Consider the following 14,177-nt stretch of genomic DNA (forward strand, 5'->3'; position numbering starts at 1 on the left):
CACGTCATCCATCTCCAACTAATCATTCTTTTTTTTTCACTCTTATGATGGTTTTCAGCTTTCTTTTTTTGCAAATTGTATAGTTGTATGGTATATAGCGACAGGGGCGGTTCTAGACCCTTTAGGTGAGCTTCAGCCCCCCTAAAACTATCTGAACGATCAGGCCGGTGATGCTTCCTCAAGAAAGTTTATCATTCTCATGTGTTTTAAGGCTTGTCAGTTTAAACATTAAAGTGATTTTAAGCCATTCAAGTGCAAGACAGCACGAAAGAGATCTCATTGTGGTACTTGTGCACTGTGCGCGTACACACCTGAAGCACGCACAAAGAAAGCTGTCTCTGAGACAGCATGCAAATGGCAAATTATGTCAGAATGGCTGTCTTGATGACTATTAATGTAAAAACATTGTTGGTTATGTCTTAAGTGAATGTAAATGGTTAAGAAAATATTGGATGTGCATTAATAAAACGTGCATGTCCCGTGCATGTCTTATGTTAATGTTAATTAAACAATAAAAGAAAAAGAGAGAATCACTTGCTGCTCTTAACTAAGCAACTTCTGTAGCTTTAATGGATATTTGTGTATATTTACTTGGTAATTTGTATCTTCGCATTTAATGGTCTGTCTGAGGGCTCAGCCCGCCTGTGGATGAAATCCTAACCACCCCTGTATAGTGTTATGACCCAGCACCCAAAATACTATCAAAACACTCCAACACAGCCTCCATTCTTCACGAAAGACGGAGCACAGAAAAACAAAAACCTTAAAAAAAAAAAATTATTATATACGACCCCACCAAATCACAGAGATGCAGATTCGCACGGGACTAATATTATCACAGGACCTTGGTGTTCTGCGAAATATGATAGGTCATTTACAGCTGAAATTTTACTTTGCAAATTACAGACATGGCTGATTCGCATGGGATTAAGATCACAGACAACCTCCGCACTTATTACAAATGGCTAGAGGTCAACAGGTAATACTAATCCAGTGCAAATAGGGCTTTAGACTGAGGTGTGTGTTCTTCAAGAGCGTGTGTGCTGGTTTACATTCCCCCAGCAATAAAGGCACTGGAGACAGCTGAGCAGTCTTCATAGTCATTACTTGCTGATCGATTTAGAGAGGAAAAAGCCAAGACAGACGTCTGTCTCTCTGCACCAGAGAGAGAGAGATTCTGGACTCTTGACACCACCCTCTCTGTTCAAATAGCCGTAGCAGGGTTTTTTTTACTCATCTACTTTCTGTGAACTAGATTTAGAGAAGAAAGAGGGGTATTGTTCCATGTATGAACTCGTCTTAGGGGAAAGAGAATATTTTATAAGGTCCCTTGCAGAATCTGTTTGATGGAAAAGGAAGACTAGAGGTGCAGCACTACTGAAACAGTTCTTGGCTTTTGTTCGTGTTCTGTCGGCATGTGATAGTTTTTTGGAGATTATTTTTTGTTCCCTGTTCACTGTGTGCAGTTCTGAGTCATTCTATAAAACAGGCACCTTTTTCATGTTGGAAGGATTATTTTTAAAGCACATGGCTGTAATGATTTTAAATATCTTAAATATTCTGCCAGACAAAGAATGCATTTAAATGCAATGTGCCACCTCAAGTTAAATTATTGTTTTTGAGTGATTCTGAACACGTGACATTGGGAATGTGATGAGGTGGAACATTTGTTGTTGTGGACACAACTGTACTCTTGTCATAGAATGATTCAGCTAGCAGTGAGTATCTTTCTAAATAGTGTCAGTTAGAAGGTATAAGGACCGTTTGTATGAAGAGCACTTAAATGCAGTGCTTGTGTTTTAGCCGTATGCAGCGTGTAGAATCGATTAGACCAGGTTTTGGCCACATGCCAGCTGCTGCCATCCCAAACCGACTCCATCACCATGGCGAGAGGCTCGTTTTGTCACCCCTCTCAGGAGAAAAGTGCTGCCAGGACACATCACCAGCATGATTCACTGTCCTCAGCACTGATTCTCATCTCCCATTTCTCGCTCCTTCTCTCCCTGTCCTTCATCATCCTCCCTTCACAAGAGGGGAAGACAGGTCTTTCTGATCACTGCTTAAGGTGCACTGCAGATGAAAAGTATATGAACGTATGAAAAGCATACTCACAAGCTATTATAGAGGATCTCAAGCATGCTTGTACCTCTACTGTGATTGTAGTGACCTCTAGTGGTAAAGATATTAACTGATTAAGATTTTGCAACACTTTTGGCATCACTATCATCATTGCTTAAAACTATAAAAAAAAAAATTGACGTTCAAACAAAAATGGCACCTAAAATCGGGTTAGAGAAAGCTATGCTAATACTTGGTGGTGAGTTTTGCTCTTGCTAAATAGCTTTCTGAAGATAAAATAAGCAAGATTGCTGCTTAGTCAACAGGTGATTTGTCTCTGTGCCAATGATCCTTTCTGATCTTTCTTTCTCTCTGTTTGTCTTTTTCTCTCTAGCTCTCCTTTCGTCCTGGTGCGAGGAGCTGGGACGGCTGCTCTTGTTGCGGCATCAGAAGAATCGTCAGAGTGATCCACAGGGCAAAGTACCCTTGCAGCCGCCCATGAACTCCATGAAGCCCTCGCTCTCACATGGGTCAGTACCCAGACAAAATTCTGCTCTAACCTGACACTTGCTGGAGCCATTCCAAGCACTGTTAAACTTACAGTAGTCTTGCCCCTTTCTGATTTCTCAGAATTTCCTCTCGAAATGGAGTTCTAGTGCACTCATCCAGCACAGAATTGTTTGTTTTTATATGATCTTGAACACAAGGCTTTTCCAAGAAGCATTCAACCAAGCTTTCGTTAACAGCCCTGTAAACATGACATCACTGAAGGTTGAGCAGATGAAATTCATTCTCACAGTGTTCCAAACAACAGCAGAAAAAACATGATATCGTAACATTACCCTCTAGGTACGTCAACAAGAAGTTGATAGAGATTGATAGATTGCCAGAGAAAACGTTTGCTGAGGAAGTTCACTAGCTTTGTGATGTTTTTCAGAACATTTTGTGCTCTAGGACTGGTGATTGGCCACTTTTGCCAACCTTACAGCTTCATTTTCATGGAAAAACAAATGTTCTGTAGTCAGGAGGGAGCTTTTTTCTTTATCTCTTTCTCAACACATGTTTGATGCCCCTGATCTCACATTACTGTTTGAACACTGTTTTGTAGTGATGGGTCCTTTCCATATGACAGCGTTCCCTGGCAACAAAACCCTAACCAGGCCCCTGGCTCGTTGTCAGTGGTTACGACGGTGTGGGGCGTTACCAATACATCACAAAGTCAGGTGAGTCACACATATAGTGTCACTGTACAAAAACAGTAATAGTGATTACGCTGATCTTATAACCAGTGTTGCTTTTGATCTAGGTATTGGGTAACCCCATGGCCAATACCAACAATCCCATGAACCCTGGAGGCAATGCACTAGGGTCGGGTATGTCAGCCAACAACCCAGGGATCAACTCACCTCAGTTCCCTGGCCAACAACAACAGTTTTCAGCCAAAGGGGGATCCAACCAGGCCTACATGCAGCAAAGCATGTATGGGCGTCCAGGGCATCCGGGAGGAGGAGGTTTTGGTGGAAGGTAATGTTTCAAGCATTAGAGAGACCGTTCCAGACAGAATGATGGGAAGTTGTTTGACAAAGTTGTTTTGCATCTCTTTGGGAGATTCAATAAGCTACAGAAGAGTCTCCCATTAGTGATACTTGACACATGGTTTTAAAGCCAAGCCAGCACTCGGTTCAAGGATGTTTTTCTTGAAAGGGATGATATCACCTTCTTGATGTGCCAAGTGCAAATCCAGGAAAGATTTATGTGGCATTCCAACAAGTTTTATTCCAATAAATAGACCTTTCTGTCTCTGTAAGTTGTGATGTAGATGTTTATGTAATGTGTATTCCTTCTGCTCAGTTACCCAGGTGGGCCGAATACTCCGGGTGGTATAGGCATGCCCCCTCATACACGACAGCCCTCTGATTTCACCCAACCTGCTGCTGCTGCCGCCGCCGCTGCTGTTGCTGCTGCAGCCGCCACCGCAACAGCTACTGCCACAGCAACCGTGGCGGCCCTGCAAGAGACCAACAAAGACATGAACCAGTACAACCAGGTTTGTCCCTCGCTGCTTTTGGCTTCTTTCCCTACCCTGGACTTCTAAACGACTCCACTTATTCATGTGAACTGCCATTGGCCTTTTCCACAGGTCTGCTCCTCTTTCCAGATGGGGCCTACGCAAGGCTACAACAGCCAGTTCATGAACCAGCCAGGGCCCCGTGGGCCCCCGTCCATGGCTGGAGGCATGAACCCAGCTGGTATGGGTGGTGGCATGAATAGCTCCAACATGAGTGGCCCGCCAATGGGTATGAACCAGCCCAGAGGCCCAGGGATGGGGCCCTTCGGTAGCCACGGCCAAAGGATGCCTCAGCAGAGTTACCCTGGACCCAGACCACAGTCCATGCCTATGCAGGGCACCAAGAGGCCCTATCCAGGAGAGGTAATGGTTCAAATAGACTTTGAGCAGATATTTTGTATTGGCTATTTGTGTTGGTGAACCAACTGTTTTTTTCCCCACAGCCTAATTATGGAGGCCAGCAGTTTGGACCCAATGGCCAGTTTCCCAGCCAGCAAGGGCAGTACCCTAACCCAAATGCTTCTAGAGCTCTTCCTTCACCCAATTACCCTATGCAAAGGATGCCGGGACAACAGGGCTCAGGCCAGTATCCCCCTACTGGGGTAGCCATGGGCCAATATTATAAGGTAAATTCATATTGCTTGGTCTTTGCAGTGTTAGTAGACACAATTTTCTTAAAGAAATTGTATAATTTGGCTGACACTTCTGAATATTAATAGCAGCTATCTTGTTTTCTTGCTTTAAACTCTGTATGCTCTTTCCTATTTCAGCAAGAGCCATTTAATGGTCAGAACAACAATTTCTCTGGAGGTGGTTATGGGTATAATCAAGGAAATGGGGTAGGTACTTAAACTATTGTTTTATTTTCATACACAAATATGTGTTATCGTCCATTTGTACTATGTAATATGAACAGATTTGCTGTATGTTTAGTGACTGCATTCAGTAATCATGTGTCTCTTTGGTTGAAGCCTCCTCGGCAGGTGGTGAACTACCCACACTCACCAGTTCCTGGGAACCCCACGCCACCCATGACCCCTGGAAGTAGTATACCTCCGTACCTGTCACCCAATCAGGATGTCAAGCCCCCGTTTCCTCCAGACATGAAGCCAAACATGACGTCTCTGCCTCCACCTCCGAGTGAGTCAAGCAAAGAAACCCCACACACGACCGTTTCATTGCATTGATCTTCGCTCTGTCCGTATTACAAACTCAGTCACAGTCAATCAGAATAAATCCCTGAGAATCTTTTGATCCGCCACCTGCAGCTGAGTGGGAAAAAAAAGTCCAACTGCACATTTATCTGAGATTCATGCATTTTTCACATCCACTCAGAGCTCATTCATAATATATGTGCTTCGGTGGGAAAGGGTGAAACTAGGTGAAGTGAAAGCCAAACTTGAAAGCATCTTACGCACTGATACTATGGTCTACATGTGAAGACAATTAATCCATCTAATATCAATATTTGTTCCTGTAGCCAACCCCAACGAGGAGCTTCGTCTGACGTTCCCCGTGAGAGATGGAGTGGTGCTGGAGCCCTTCAGATTAGAGCACAACCTGGCCGTCAGTAACCACGTCTTCCATCTGCGCCCCTCCGTCCACCAGACGCTCATGTGGAGGTGTGCATGTTACTGCTATAAACTACAATTGCTTTTGACAATGACATCCTTTATATTTAATGATATATCTGTCATTATTTTGCACACGCTCGTGTTTTTCCAAACATGTAGGATTTTCTTTCTACCACGGAACACAAAAGAAGTTGTTCATGCTTCTCATTTTGATAGAATAAAACTGAATGATGAATAAGGGCTATTAGTCTTTAAAAATGACAAAATATTGCTATAAAAGCACCACAAAAACATGACTGTCTGTCACAGATCTGATCTGGAGCTGCAGTTTAAGTGCTATCATCATGAGGACCGACAAATGAACACCAATTGGCCTGCATCCGTCCAAGTCAGCGTCAACGCCACCCCCCTCACTATTGAGAGGGGCGAAAATAAGACATCCCACAAACCCCTGCACCTAAAGCACGTGTGTCAGCCAGGAAGAAACACCATCCAGATTACTGTCACAGCCTGCTGTTGTGTGAGTATTCCTCTGCTGCCTTTCAATAATGTATAGTCTGTCATTTAGCGGCCATGTCGGCGAGCTGTTATACAGCATGTGATATGAAATCAGATAACACTGATTTGATGCAGCTTCTGTTCTTTGCCTTCCCACTACATTTGCTGGTATCAGTTTTATGCTTCCCTGTCTGAAAGCTGAACGGTACAGATAATGTATCATGTAAAGGATATTCTGATGTGGAGATGCTTGCTAGCAGGTTGTTATATGTTTGGTCTTGTTGCAGTCACACTTGTTCGTGCTGCAGCTGGTCCATAGGCCATCGGTGAGATCGGTCCTGCAGGGGCTCCTGAAGAAGAGGCTCCTTCCTGCGGAGCACTGCATTACCAAAAGTAAGTAGATGCTGAATTCTTTGGAATCTGTGGATGTCTGTCACTCTGTATTATCATCTTCATCAACCCCTAATCTTTGCGATGTCTCTTGTCTGTTTTCCTGCAGTTAAAAGAAACTTCAGTAGCGTAGCAGCGTCCTCTGGGAATGCCACACTAAATGGAGAGGATGGAGTAGAGCAGACAGCCATCAAAGTGTCCCTCAAGTGTCCAATCACATTCCGACGGATCCAGCTCCCTGCTAGGGGACATGACTGCAAACATGTGCAGGTAAGCATTGCTGAAGTGTGTATCTTATAAAAATACTGATTATGATAATGATATTTACTATTTCTCACTCGTTTGCACTATTGCAAATACATGTGTTTGGGGATTTCCCACATTATCAAAGCAAAATTTGCGGCAAATGTGTGAATCAAAACAAACTGTGCAAATCTGTTATTTTGCTTTGATTAAATTTAAATTGTATTCTTGTGCAGTGCTTTGACTTGGAGTCCTATCTGCAGCTGAACTGTGAGAGAGGAACGTGGAGATGTCCTGTATGCAAGTACGTGGCAAACTACACAAAAATTGTTTTGGGCAGCCAAATAAATGTGATACGCTGTTCCTCTTGGCTCTGTGTTTTATATGTTTCTGTCTGTCCCCAGTAAAACAGCATTACTGGAAGGGCTGGAGGTGGATCAGTACATGTGGGGAATTCTCAATGCAATTCAAAAGTAAGTTTATTACTCAAACATTGGATCACACGGTTTTTCAGTACGAGTCCTGTAAAAATGCACCTGAGATATGATTGTTAAATTATAAACATCCTATTATTTGCAGTCATGAATGTTGTTCCATTCTTGCAGTTCGGAGTTTGAAGAGGTCACCATCGACCCTACGTGTAGTTGGAGACCGGTGCCCATAAAGTCAGACATTCATATAAAGGAGGACCCAGATGGCCCTCTGGCCAAGCGTTTTAAAACCATGAGTCCCAGTCAAATGATCATGCCTAATGTGATGGATATGATCGCCCAGCTGGGTCCCGGCCCTTCACCCTACACCCCCCTCCCCCTTCAGCACGGAGGAAACAATGGCGAATATGGGGGCCAAGGTAGAGGTCAGCACCTGATCAGGATCTTTGTTCTTTTCTTTCTCTCGGTCTCATAAAACAGTCCTTAGCATTTTACAAGCTTCATTGTTTAGGTACTCTTAATTTTTTCCCTTCAATCGTAACAGTCAGAAGAACTTACGCCAGTGAGCTCTTTACAGGCTGGTTTGCCATCCAAGCTGTCTAAATCTCTCTAGCTCTTTGTCTCTGCGATTCTGAGGTAATCGCTCCTCACTGCTGTTTCTCTGTTTTGTGAATCAGGCAATAGTTACCAGGGCCATGGAAACTTTGACTTCTCCCACAGTAACTCTGGTGGCGGAGCTCCCATGAATGACTTCATGCACGGACCCCAGCTTTCACATCCGCCAGACGTGCCCAACAGCCTCATGGCCCCTGACAAGCCTCTCGCCCACGGCATGCCCGACTCGGTAAATCACTTTATACCCTTAGATTTCCAAGCAACGAGAGCTGATGATTTGAGACCTATTTAACTAGATTTTTTGTATTAAAAACTAGGAACAAATCACTCCAAGATAGAAACCCCCTTACAATCTCTTTAAAAGTTTGATATTCGTGAAAGGTCCAATGATATTGGAGTAAACTGATGCATTTAAAAAAATAAAGGAAGTGGCTAATGCCTTAAAGGTTTACTTCACCCCAAAATGAAAATTGTCATCATTTGCTCTAACTCATGTCAACCTCACAAATTAAGATTTTTTTTTTAATGAAATTTAATGAAAAAGCATTAGAACCTCATTGGTTCTTGTGCATCACATGTGTTTCCATGTTTACCAAATGTGATGTGCCTTATGTATGTGTGTGTGTGGCAGTCATCGTTTAAAAGTAAATAACATAACAATTAAATCTGTTTATTTAAAGTGATCATACCTATTTACAGGACTTGGTTTAAACTGCTCAATTTATATGGATTCCTTTTATGATGGCTTTAAAACCTTTTTGGATCTTTTAAGTTTTGGTTACCTGGACTTTCAGTTGAGGAACATACATCTCTCAGATTTCATTAAAATATCTTAATAAGGGATAAATCTGTACAAGGCTCGCAAAATCACTAGCCTGACTTCCCAGGGCTATTGTGCCATTTAGTCCAAATGTACCACCACCCTACCAGACGGGCTATCTTAAATACAGGGTTCCCTCTGGTTTTTAAAATGTCTTAAATTTAGTCGTATCAAATTTTAGGCCATAAAAATCTTAAATACCTTAAATGGAATAAGTAAAGTCTTAATGATAATTCAAGAGGTCCTACATTTGGGGACGGAAAGACAAGAATGGATGATTATGGATTAATGAGATTATTAAGCTTTAAAAGGCTATGATTTAAAGTGAAAGTGAAAGTCGTGACATTTGCCAAGTATTGTAACCCATACTCGGAATTGGTGCTCTGTGTGCACACACACAGCAGTGAGAAGTGAACACACCGTGAACACACACCCGGAGCAGTGGGCAACTATATATCCAGCGCCCGGGGAGCAACTGGGGGTTCAGTGCCTTGCTCAAGTTGTGGGTGTTTATATATGAATGTAACTCTGAAGGGAACCAGCTATCTTTATGAGAGTTTTTCCTGTTAACTTTTCTATAATGTCTGATGATGTAGCATTTGTGCAGTTTGTGAGCACAGCTGTGTAATGGAGAAACCGCTGTTTCTGCTGCTCCAAAAGCGCCTCCTAGTGGCAGAAAATGAATTTGCCTTTTCAAGAAGCCTGTCTGCTGTTCTTGTTCAGACCAATGTGAAAATCAATCCATGTTTTTACGCAGCAAACACAGTTGTAAATGTGAACCGGTGGATTGATAAGAAGCAAATGTACCCTCTAAAAATCTAAACAATTAAAACAGTAAGATATTTATATGTTTTAAATGAATACAATAATTTATAGCCCAATTTATTGACTTTTCCTAGGCTGAAATGTGATGTTTATCATTTTGTTTTGTGAAAACCTGTATCTAAACTGTAAATCATGTCCTTTTACAGTTTTATATGTTACCAGACATTGCCCTACCCCACTCATACGGCATTAATTTTATTTGTGCAGGTCATTTATTTGAGCAGGTCATAAAAAGCCTTAATTTTGAATTTAAAAATCCTGCAGATGACCTGTAAATAGTGATATAAAATTGATATTTATATTTTGAAAATGTTTTTGATTGATGTTTTGACTCCTATCCAATTTTCTCTATTAAAGAAAAAAAAAAGTTTTTTTTTTTGTTGTTGTTTTTTATTCGGTCTAGTTCAATTCATTTCTGGCGTGCCTGCCTGAAGGGCTACCAGGAATTTTGAAATTTTGCAAGCCCTGCTGTAGGTTCTCAGAGAGAGATTTATCATGCCTCAGCATGGAAAACTTTGTCTGAGAGGTTTGGTCCCTAATTCATGCCTTTTAAAGCCTCACCACTATAGCTATCAAAGCATGTAGCACCTCCAGCAATAAATTAAGAAAATTACTGTCAGACTTTGCCTGCTGGCTTACCAGTTCAGTACTGTCATTAACATTATTACTTTTAATACTAACAAATAAAATAAATTTGTTTAAAAATAAAAGTTTCATATTTTACACCTGCTTTATTGATTTCAAGCTTGAAAAATCTAAAATGCCCCAAAAGCATGTAAATGAACCATTTTCCTCATAGTATTAAGACCAAAGTATTCTTTAGTTTTGCGTAGACGAATTTGTCAAATATATTGTTTTGCAAGTCATCTTAGTTTTATGAAGATGTATGTGCTCTGGAATCATCTGCATGGCACCTGTCTTGCTCTCTGTCTATCTATGGCTGCCACTCGAGCTCTCTCAGTCGGAGTGCTCCACTTTATGCAGAGAGACTCATCGCTCCTCTCTCCTCCCTTCGCAGATGCCCCATCCCGTGAGCGCTGATCAATCCCATGCTTCCATGCAGCCAGGCATGCACGCATCCCCTCACCCCAACAGCCAGTCAGCTCAGCCATTGCATCACAGCGGCCCCCCATCCTCCCAGCCCCCACGCCAGCACCCACCCCCCCAGCAGCCAGGCCAAAACAGTCACCCACATGCTGACATGACCTTCAACCCCGCCGCCGACGGGCAGGCAGGTGGCCAGGGACCTGCAGACATGCCCGAGCCTTCTCTGGATGTGAGTATCCACACTGATGGTTGTTTAGGCTTCTTTCATTTCAAGAGTCACATGCTACTTACATTTCTTGCACAGTCATGTAAGCCTCATGCTTTCCTCATGGTCCAAAGCCCTGAGCGTTTCCAAAACACTCTGATTGAAGGAATATTCTGGATTCAGTACGAGTTAAGCGTTTAGCTCAATCATTTGAGCATTTGAGGCATAATGTTGACATAATTACCACAGAAATTAATTTCTATTTCTCCCTTCTTTAAAAATCTGAGTTACAATGAGAAACTTACAATAGAATTGAACATTTGGAATTGAAATTAAGTCTGTAAGCATAAGCAGCATTTGACTTACTAAAACTTTGTTTAAAGTTATATCCAATTTTATAACTTCTTGACAACTTAATGCCATGAACCCTAAAAGATTATTGCCATAAACCCCTAAACAATTATTTAAACCGCTTTACAGCTCAAAGAACACTCAAACAAATAATACTACTCTGAAAAAATTAATTTACCTGTCATTTATAAAATTATTAGCTTCACATTCTTTTAAATCCTCCAAAAATTGGCTCCATCTATTCTCAGAGCCTCATTGTAACCTTGATTTTTTAATTGGGTATATATTAATATATTTCCGGGTATATTCCCAGTATTTTTAAGGTTCTTAAAGATCATTTGCAAGATTGTAATGTAAATGTATCTGTCTGTCGCTCTCCACAGCTTCTGCCAGAACTGGCGAACCCAGACGAGTTGCTGTCATACTTAGACCCTCCTGACCTCCCAAGCAGCAGCAATGATGATCTGCTTTCCCTTTTTGAGAACAACTGACTTCCTTCAGTCGGCCTTTAGGAGAGGCCCTAATTTGTTTGGCTGTCAGGAATCGAGAGGCATATGAAGACGGACTCTGTACTTTGCAAACAGGAAACAGCCATCCTTTTGCCTCTTCCTCGTGTAAATATCTCACTCTTTTACAAGCAACCTTTTCCACACATATATGGCAGCCATGTTGGTTGGCACTAAAGTGATATCTTTCAATACTAATGGAAATACATGTGCAGCTATTATCAGTTCATATGAATACGTCACACAGAACTGTGTGTGTGCTCACTAGGAAAGTATTGTAGCATTTTTAATTCAGATTTTTTTTCCTTTTGTGAAAAGAAGACCTGAATAGAAAAAAAAATATATATATATATATATAAATATATATATTTCTTCCTGTACTGGCCTCTGTGTGTCCACAATCTCTTGAAGGTTTGTTCTTCCAAACTCTACCACCACTTCCCAAGAGGCTTCCCAAGTCCTCGTCTGCTGGATGTCCGCACTGTTTGTCTGTCCATCTCCCATGAAAAAGCACAAGAGAATGTGTCAAACTGCACCTGGAAGCCTGTAAAAGAGTCAACAAAAGGGAAAAAAGCTCATCTCGGAATCACCAGAATGATCCATCCCTCCCATCCCAGAGACTAACGATGGGAGTTTTGCGAAAGTCCTCCAAACACTCCCAAACTCTCACACCACAGAACACGAGAACGTGTTTGGTTCTAGTACACCACGCAGCTTTGCACCTCATTTTGTAATGTGATTCATATGTCCAGCACCTTCGGACATATGCATCATGTTCTAAACAAATGCTAGAGGGCATCACGGCATGCATTCTTTTCCTTCTTGAGACAAACATTTCAGCACTGTACCCATAATATTGTGCAACAGACTGTTCCCCCTCCTGCAACGATCTGTGGATTCTCCACACTAGCGGTCAGAGCAAGAAGAAAGCAATTCACGTTTCAAAAGGAAGTCAGCCTTGTGTCTTCTCTGTGAGTTCTCTTCATGCGTGAGGCCCTTGATGTTCGTACCCCTCTTCTGACAAACTGCACACAATGTGGAAACATTCATCGTTGCCATTCGCCCCTTATTTTAGTGATACTGTTTTCTTTTCTTTTTTTCAATTATTTCTTCTGTTTTGTTTTGTTTTAATTCAGCCTTTTTATTCATGAATTGTCATGTTAAAGTTTTATTTTATAATGCACATTATATTGTTCATATAATGGTAAGTATTTGTTTTTTTTCTGTTGTTACAATTGTACAAAAATATGTACATTTATTACATGATGTCCATGGATTACCAAAGTTATGCACCCTGATTTGAAAAGGTGGCCCAAATCTATTTTGACAAGCCCTTAAGTTGTTCCCCGTAGAATTTGATCACAAGTGTAATGTCTCACTTTAAGCATTTTGTTTACATGTAAAATCATAGTAACTACAGAGCAAACAATGAAGAAAGTGTTTTAGAATATGTTCTCTATTTATAGATTTTTACTTTTTAATTCAATTATATAATTAAGCTATATATTATCTCAATACCCATAAATGCATTCAATTCTTACAGAAACTGTACATTTCAGTAAAAATTCAGGAAAACTTTTAAATCAGCAGCTCAGTGAAGTCTAACAACTACAATACGTACAATACCAAATAAAAAAAAAAAAAAACAAAATTTTCTGGCATTTAAATGATTTTTAAGTCAAAATGGCCCACTCTAATAATTGTCCGTATTTATGATATTTGTAACGACATTTCCATGATACTGATGTTACTTAAAAACTGTTGAAGGCTGACATCTGTAAAATTGTTTTGTTGGAAGAAACGTCACCGTTTGAAACATGTTTCCATTTTAAGTTATTTTATTTTATTTTTTTATGACTTGCAATATTAGTTTTTAGTTTGTTTGTTTTTTTTTTTCTTCTGTTCTTCTTGGTGTAGAATTATGTACAAAAATGTTTGTAGTTGACAATTTAAATACTAAGAACTCCAACAGGAAAATGTGGGTTCAAGTTCTATAGCGTTTGTCTGTAGTTCACTTGTATATCCTTTTTCAAAGATGCACTGCCGCATATTCGTTCCCACTTTGTAGACACAAAGAGACATAAACTGAACTTAAAGACTCCTAAAGATGTTGGCTGTGAGTTGTCACATGCTATTGATGTACAGTCATTGAAGAGACACAGTGGGTGCTGAGGCAGGAACAGAAAGGTTTAAATGAAATAGACGGTGTGTTCACTACTCAGCCACAGGTGAGGGTTCAGTGAGGGTCGAAGGAAAAGGGGTGAAGGGACACATTAGGGATGCATGTACATATGTAAATGATAAATAGAGACACGTTAACAGAAATGTATTCATTTTCCCCAGGGGAATGTGCATTGTGTATTTAGAATTTGTAAAGCTTGCATCCTCCCATCAGAATCTAAATTGGGTAAAATGAACCTGTGTTTGTTAGTGTCTGTGGAACCTCTAAGCATTTGTTCACTTTTGTAAAATATTCATCCCACATGAGTGAGGAACTTGGGGAGAGGATAAAAAGAGACACATTTGTTTTACATTTGTGTAATATT

General features: G+C 40.9%; 1 protein-coding gene across 10 annotated transcripts in view; it reads left to right on the forward strand.

Moving 5' to 3' along the window:
* Positions 1 to 13,182, forward strand: part of LOC109100683 (zinc finger MIZ domain-containing protein 1-like) — a 124,925-nt gene extending 111,743 nt beyond the window's left edge. For 6 of the 10 annotated variants that reach the window (XM_042769095.1, XM_042769094.1, XM_042769099.1 and 3 more), the window contains 18 exons: positions 2,453 to 2,588; positions 3,167 to 3,281; positions 3,365 to 3,582; positions 3,910 to 4,105; positions 4,199 to 4,489; positions 4,570 to 4,752; positions 4,897 to 4,965; positions 5,098 to 5,266; positions 5,607 to 5,748; positions 6,010 to 6,220; positions 6,486 to 6,591; positions 6,698 to 6,858; positions 7,068 to 7,135; positions 7,236 to 7,304; positions 7,437 to 7,687; positions 7,940 to 8,106; positions 10,541 to 10,798; positions 11,509 to 13,182. In XM_042769095.1, the coding sequence (XP_042625029.1) occupies positions 2,453 to 2,588; positions 3,167 to 3,281; positions 3,365 to 3,582; positions 3,910 to 4,105; positions 4,199 to 4,489; positions 4,570 to 4,752; positions 4,897 to 4,965; positions 5,098 to 5,266; positions 5,607 to 5,748; positions 6,010 to 6,220; positions 6,486 to 6,591; positions 6,698 to 6,858; positions 7,068 to 7,135; positions 7,236 to 7,304; positions 7,437 to 7,687; positions 7,940 to 8,106; positions 10,541 to 10,798; positions 11,509 to 11,616 (2,918 nt within the window). In that variant the 3' untranslated portion in view covers positions 11,617 to 13,182. The remainder of the gene's footprint in view (positions 1 to 2,452; positions 2,589 to 3,166; positions 3,282 to 3,364; positions 3,583 to 3,909; positions 4,106 to 4,198; positions 4,490 to 4,569; positions 4,753 to 4,896; positions 4,966 to 5,097; positions 5,267 to 5,606; positions 5,749 to 6,009; positions 6,221 to 6,485; positions 6,592 to 6,697; positions 6,859 to 7,067; positions 7,136 to 7,235; positions 7,305 to 7,436; positions 7,688 to 7,939; positions 8,107 to 10,540; positions 10,799 to 11,508) is intronic. The other 4 variants (XM_042769097.1, XM_042769100.1, XM_042769098.1 and 1 more) reach the window with 3 other exon arrangements.
* The last annotated feature ends 995 nt before the right edge of the window (positions 13,183 to 14,177 follow it).

The sequence above is a fragment of the Cyprinus carpio genome, chromosome A13 (genome assembly GCF_018340385.1).
Source record: "Cyprinus carpio isolate SPL01 chromosome A13, ASM1834038v1, whole genome shotgun sequence".
In the NCBI taxonomy this organism is placed as follows: Eukaryota; Metazoa; Chordata; class Actinopteri; order Cypriniformes; family Cyprinidae; genus Cyprinus; species Cyprinus carpio.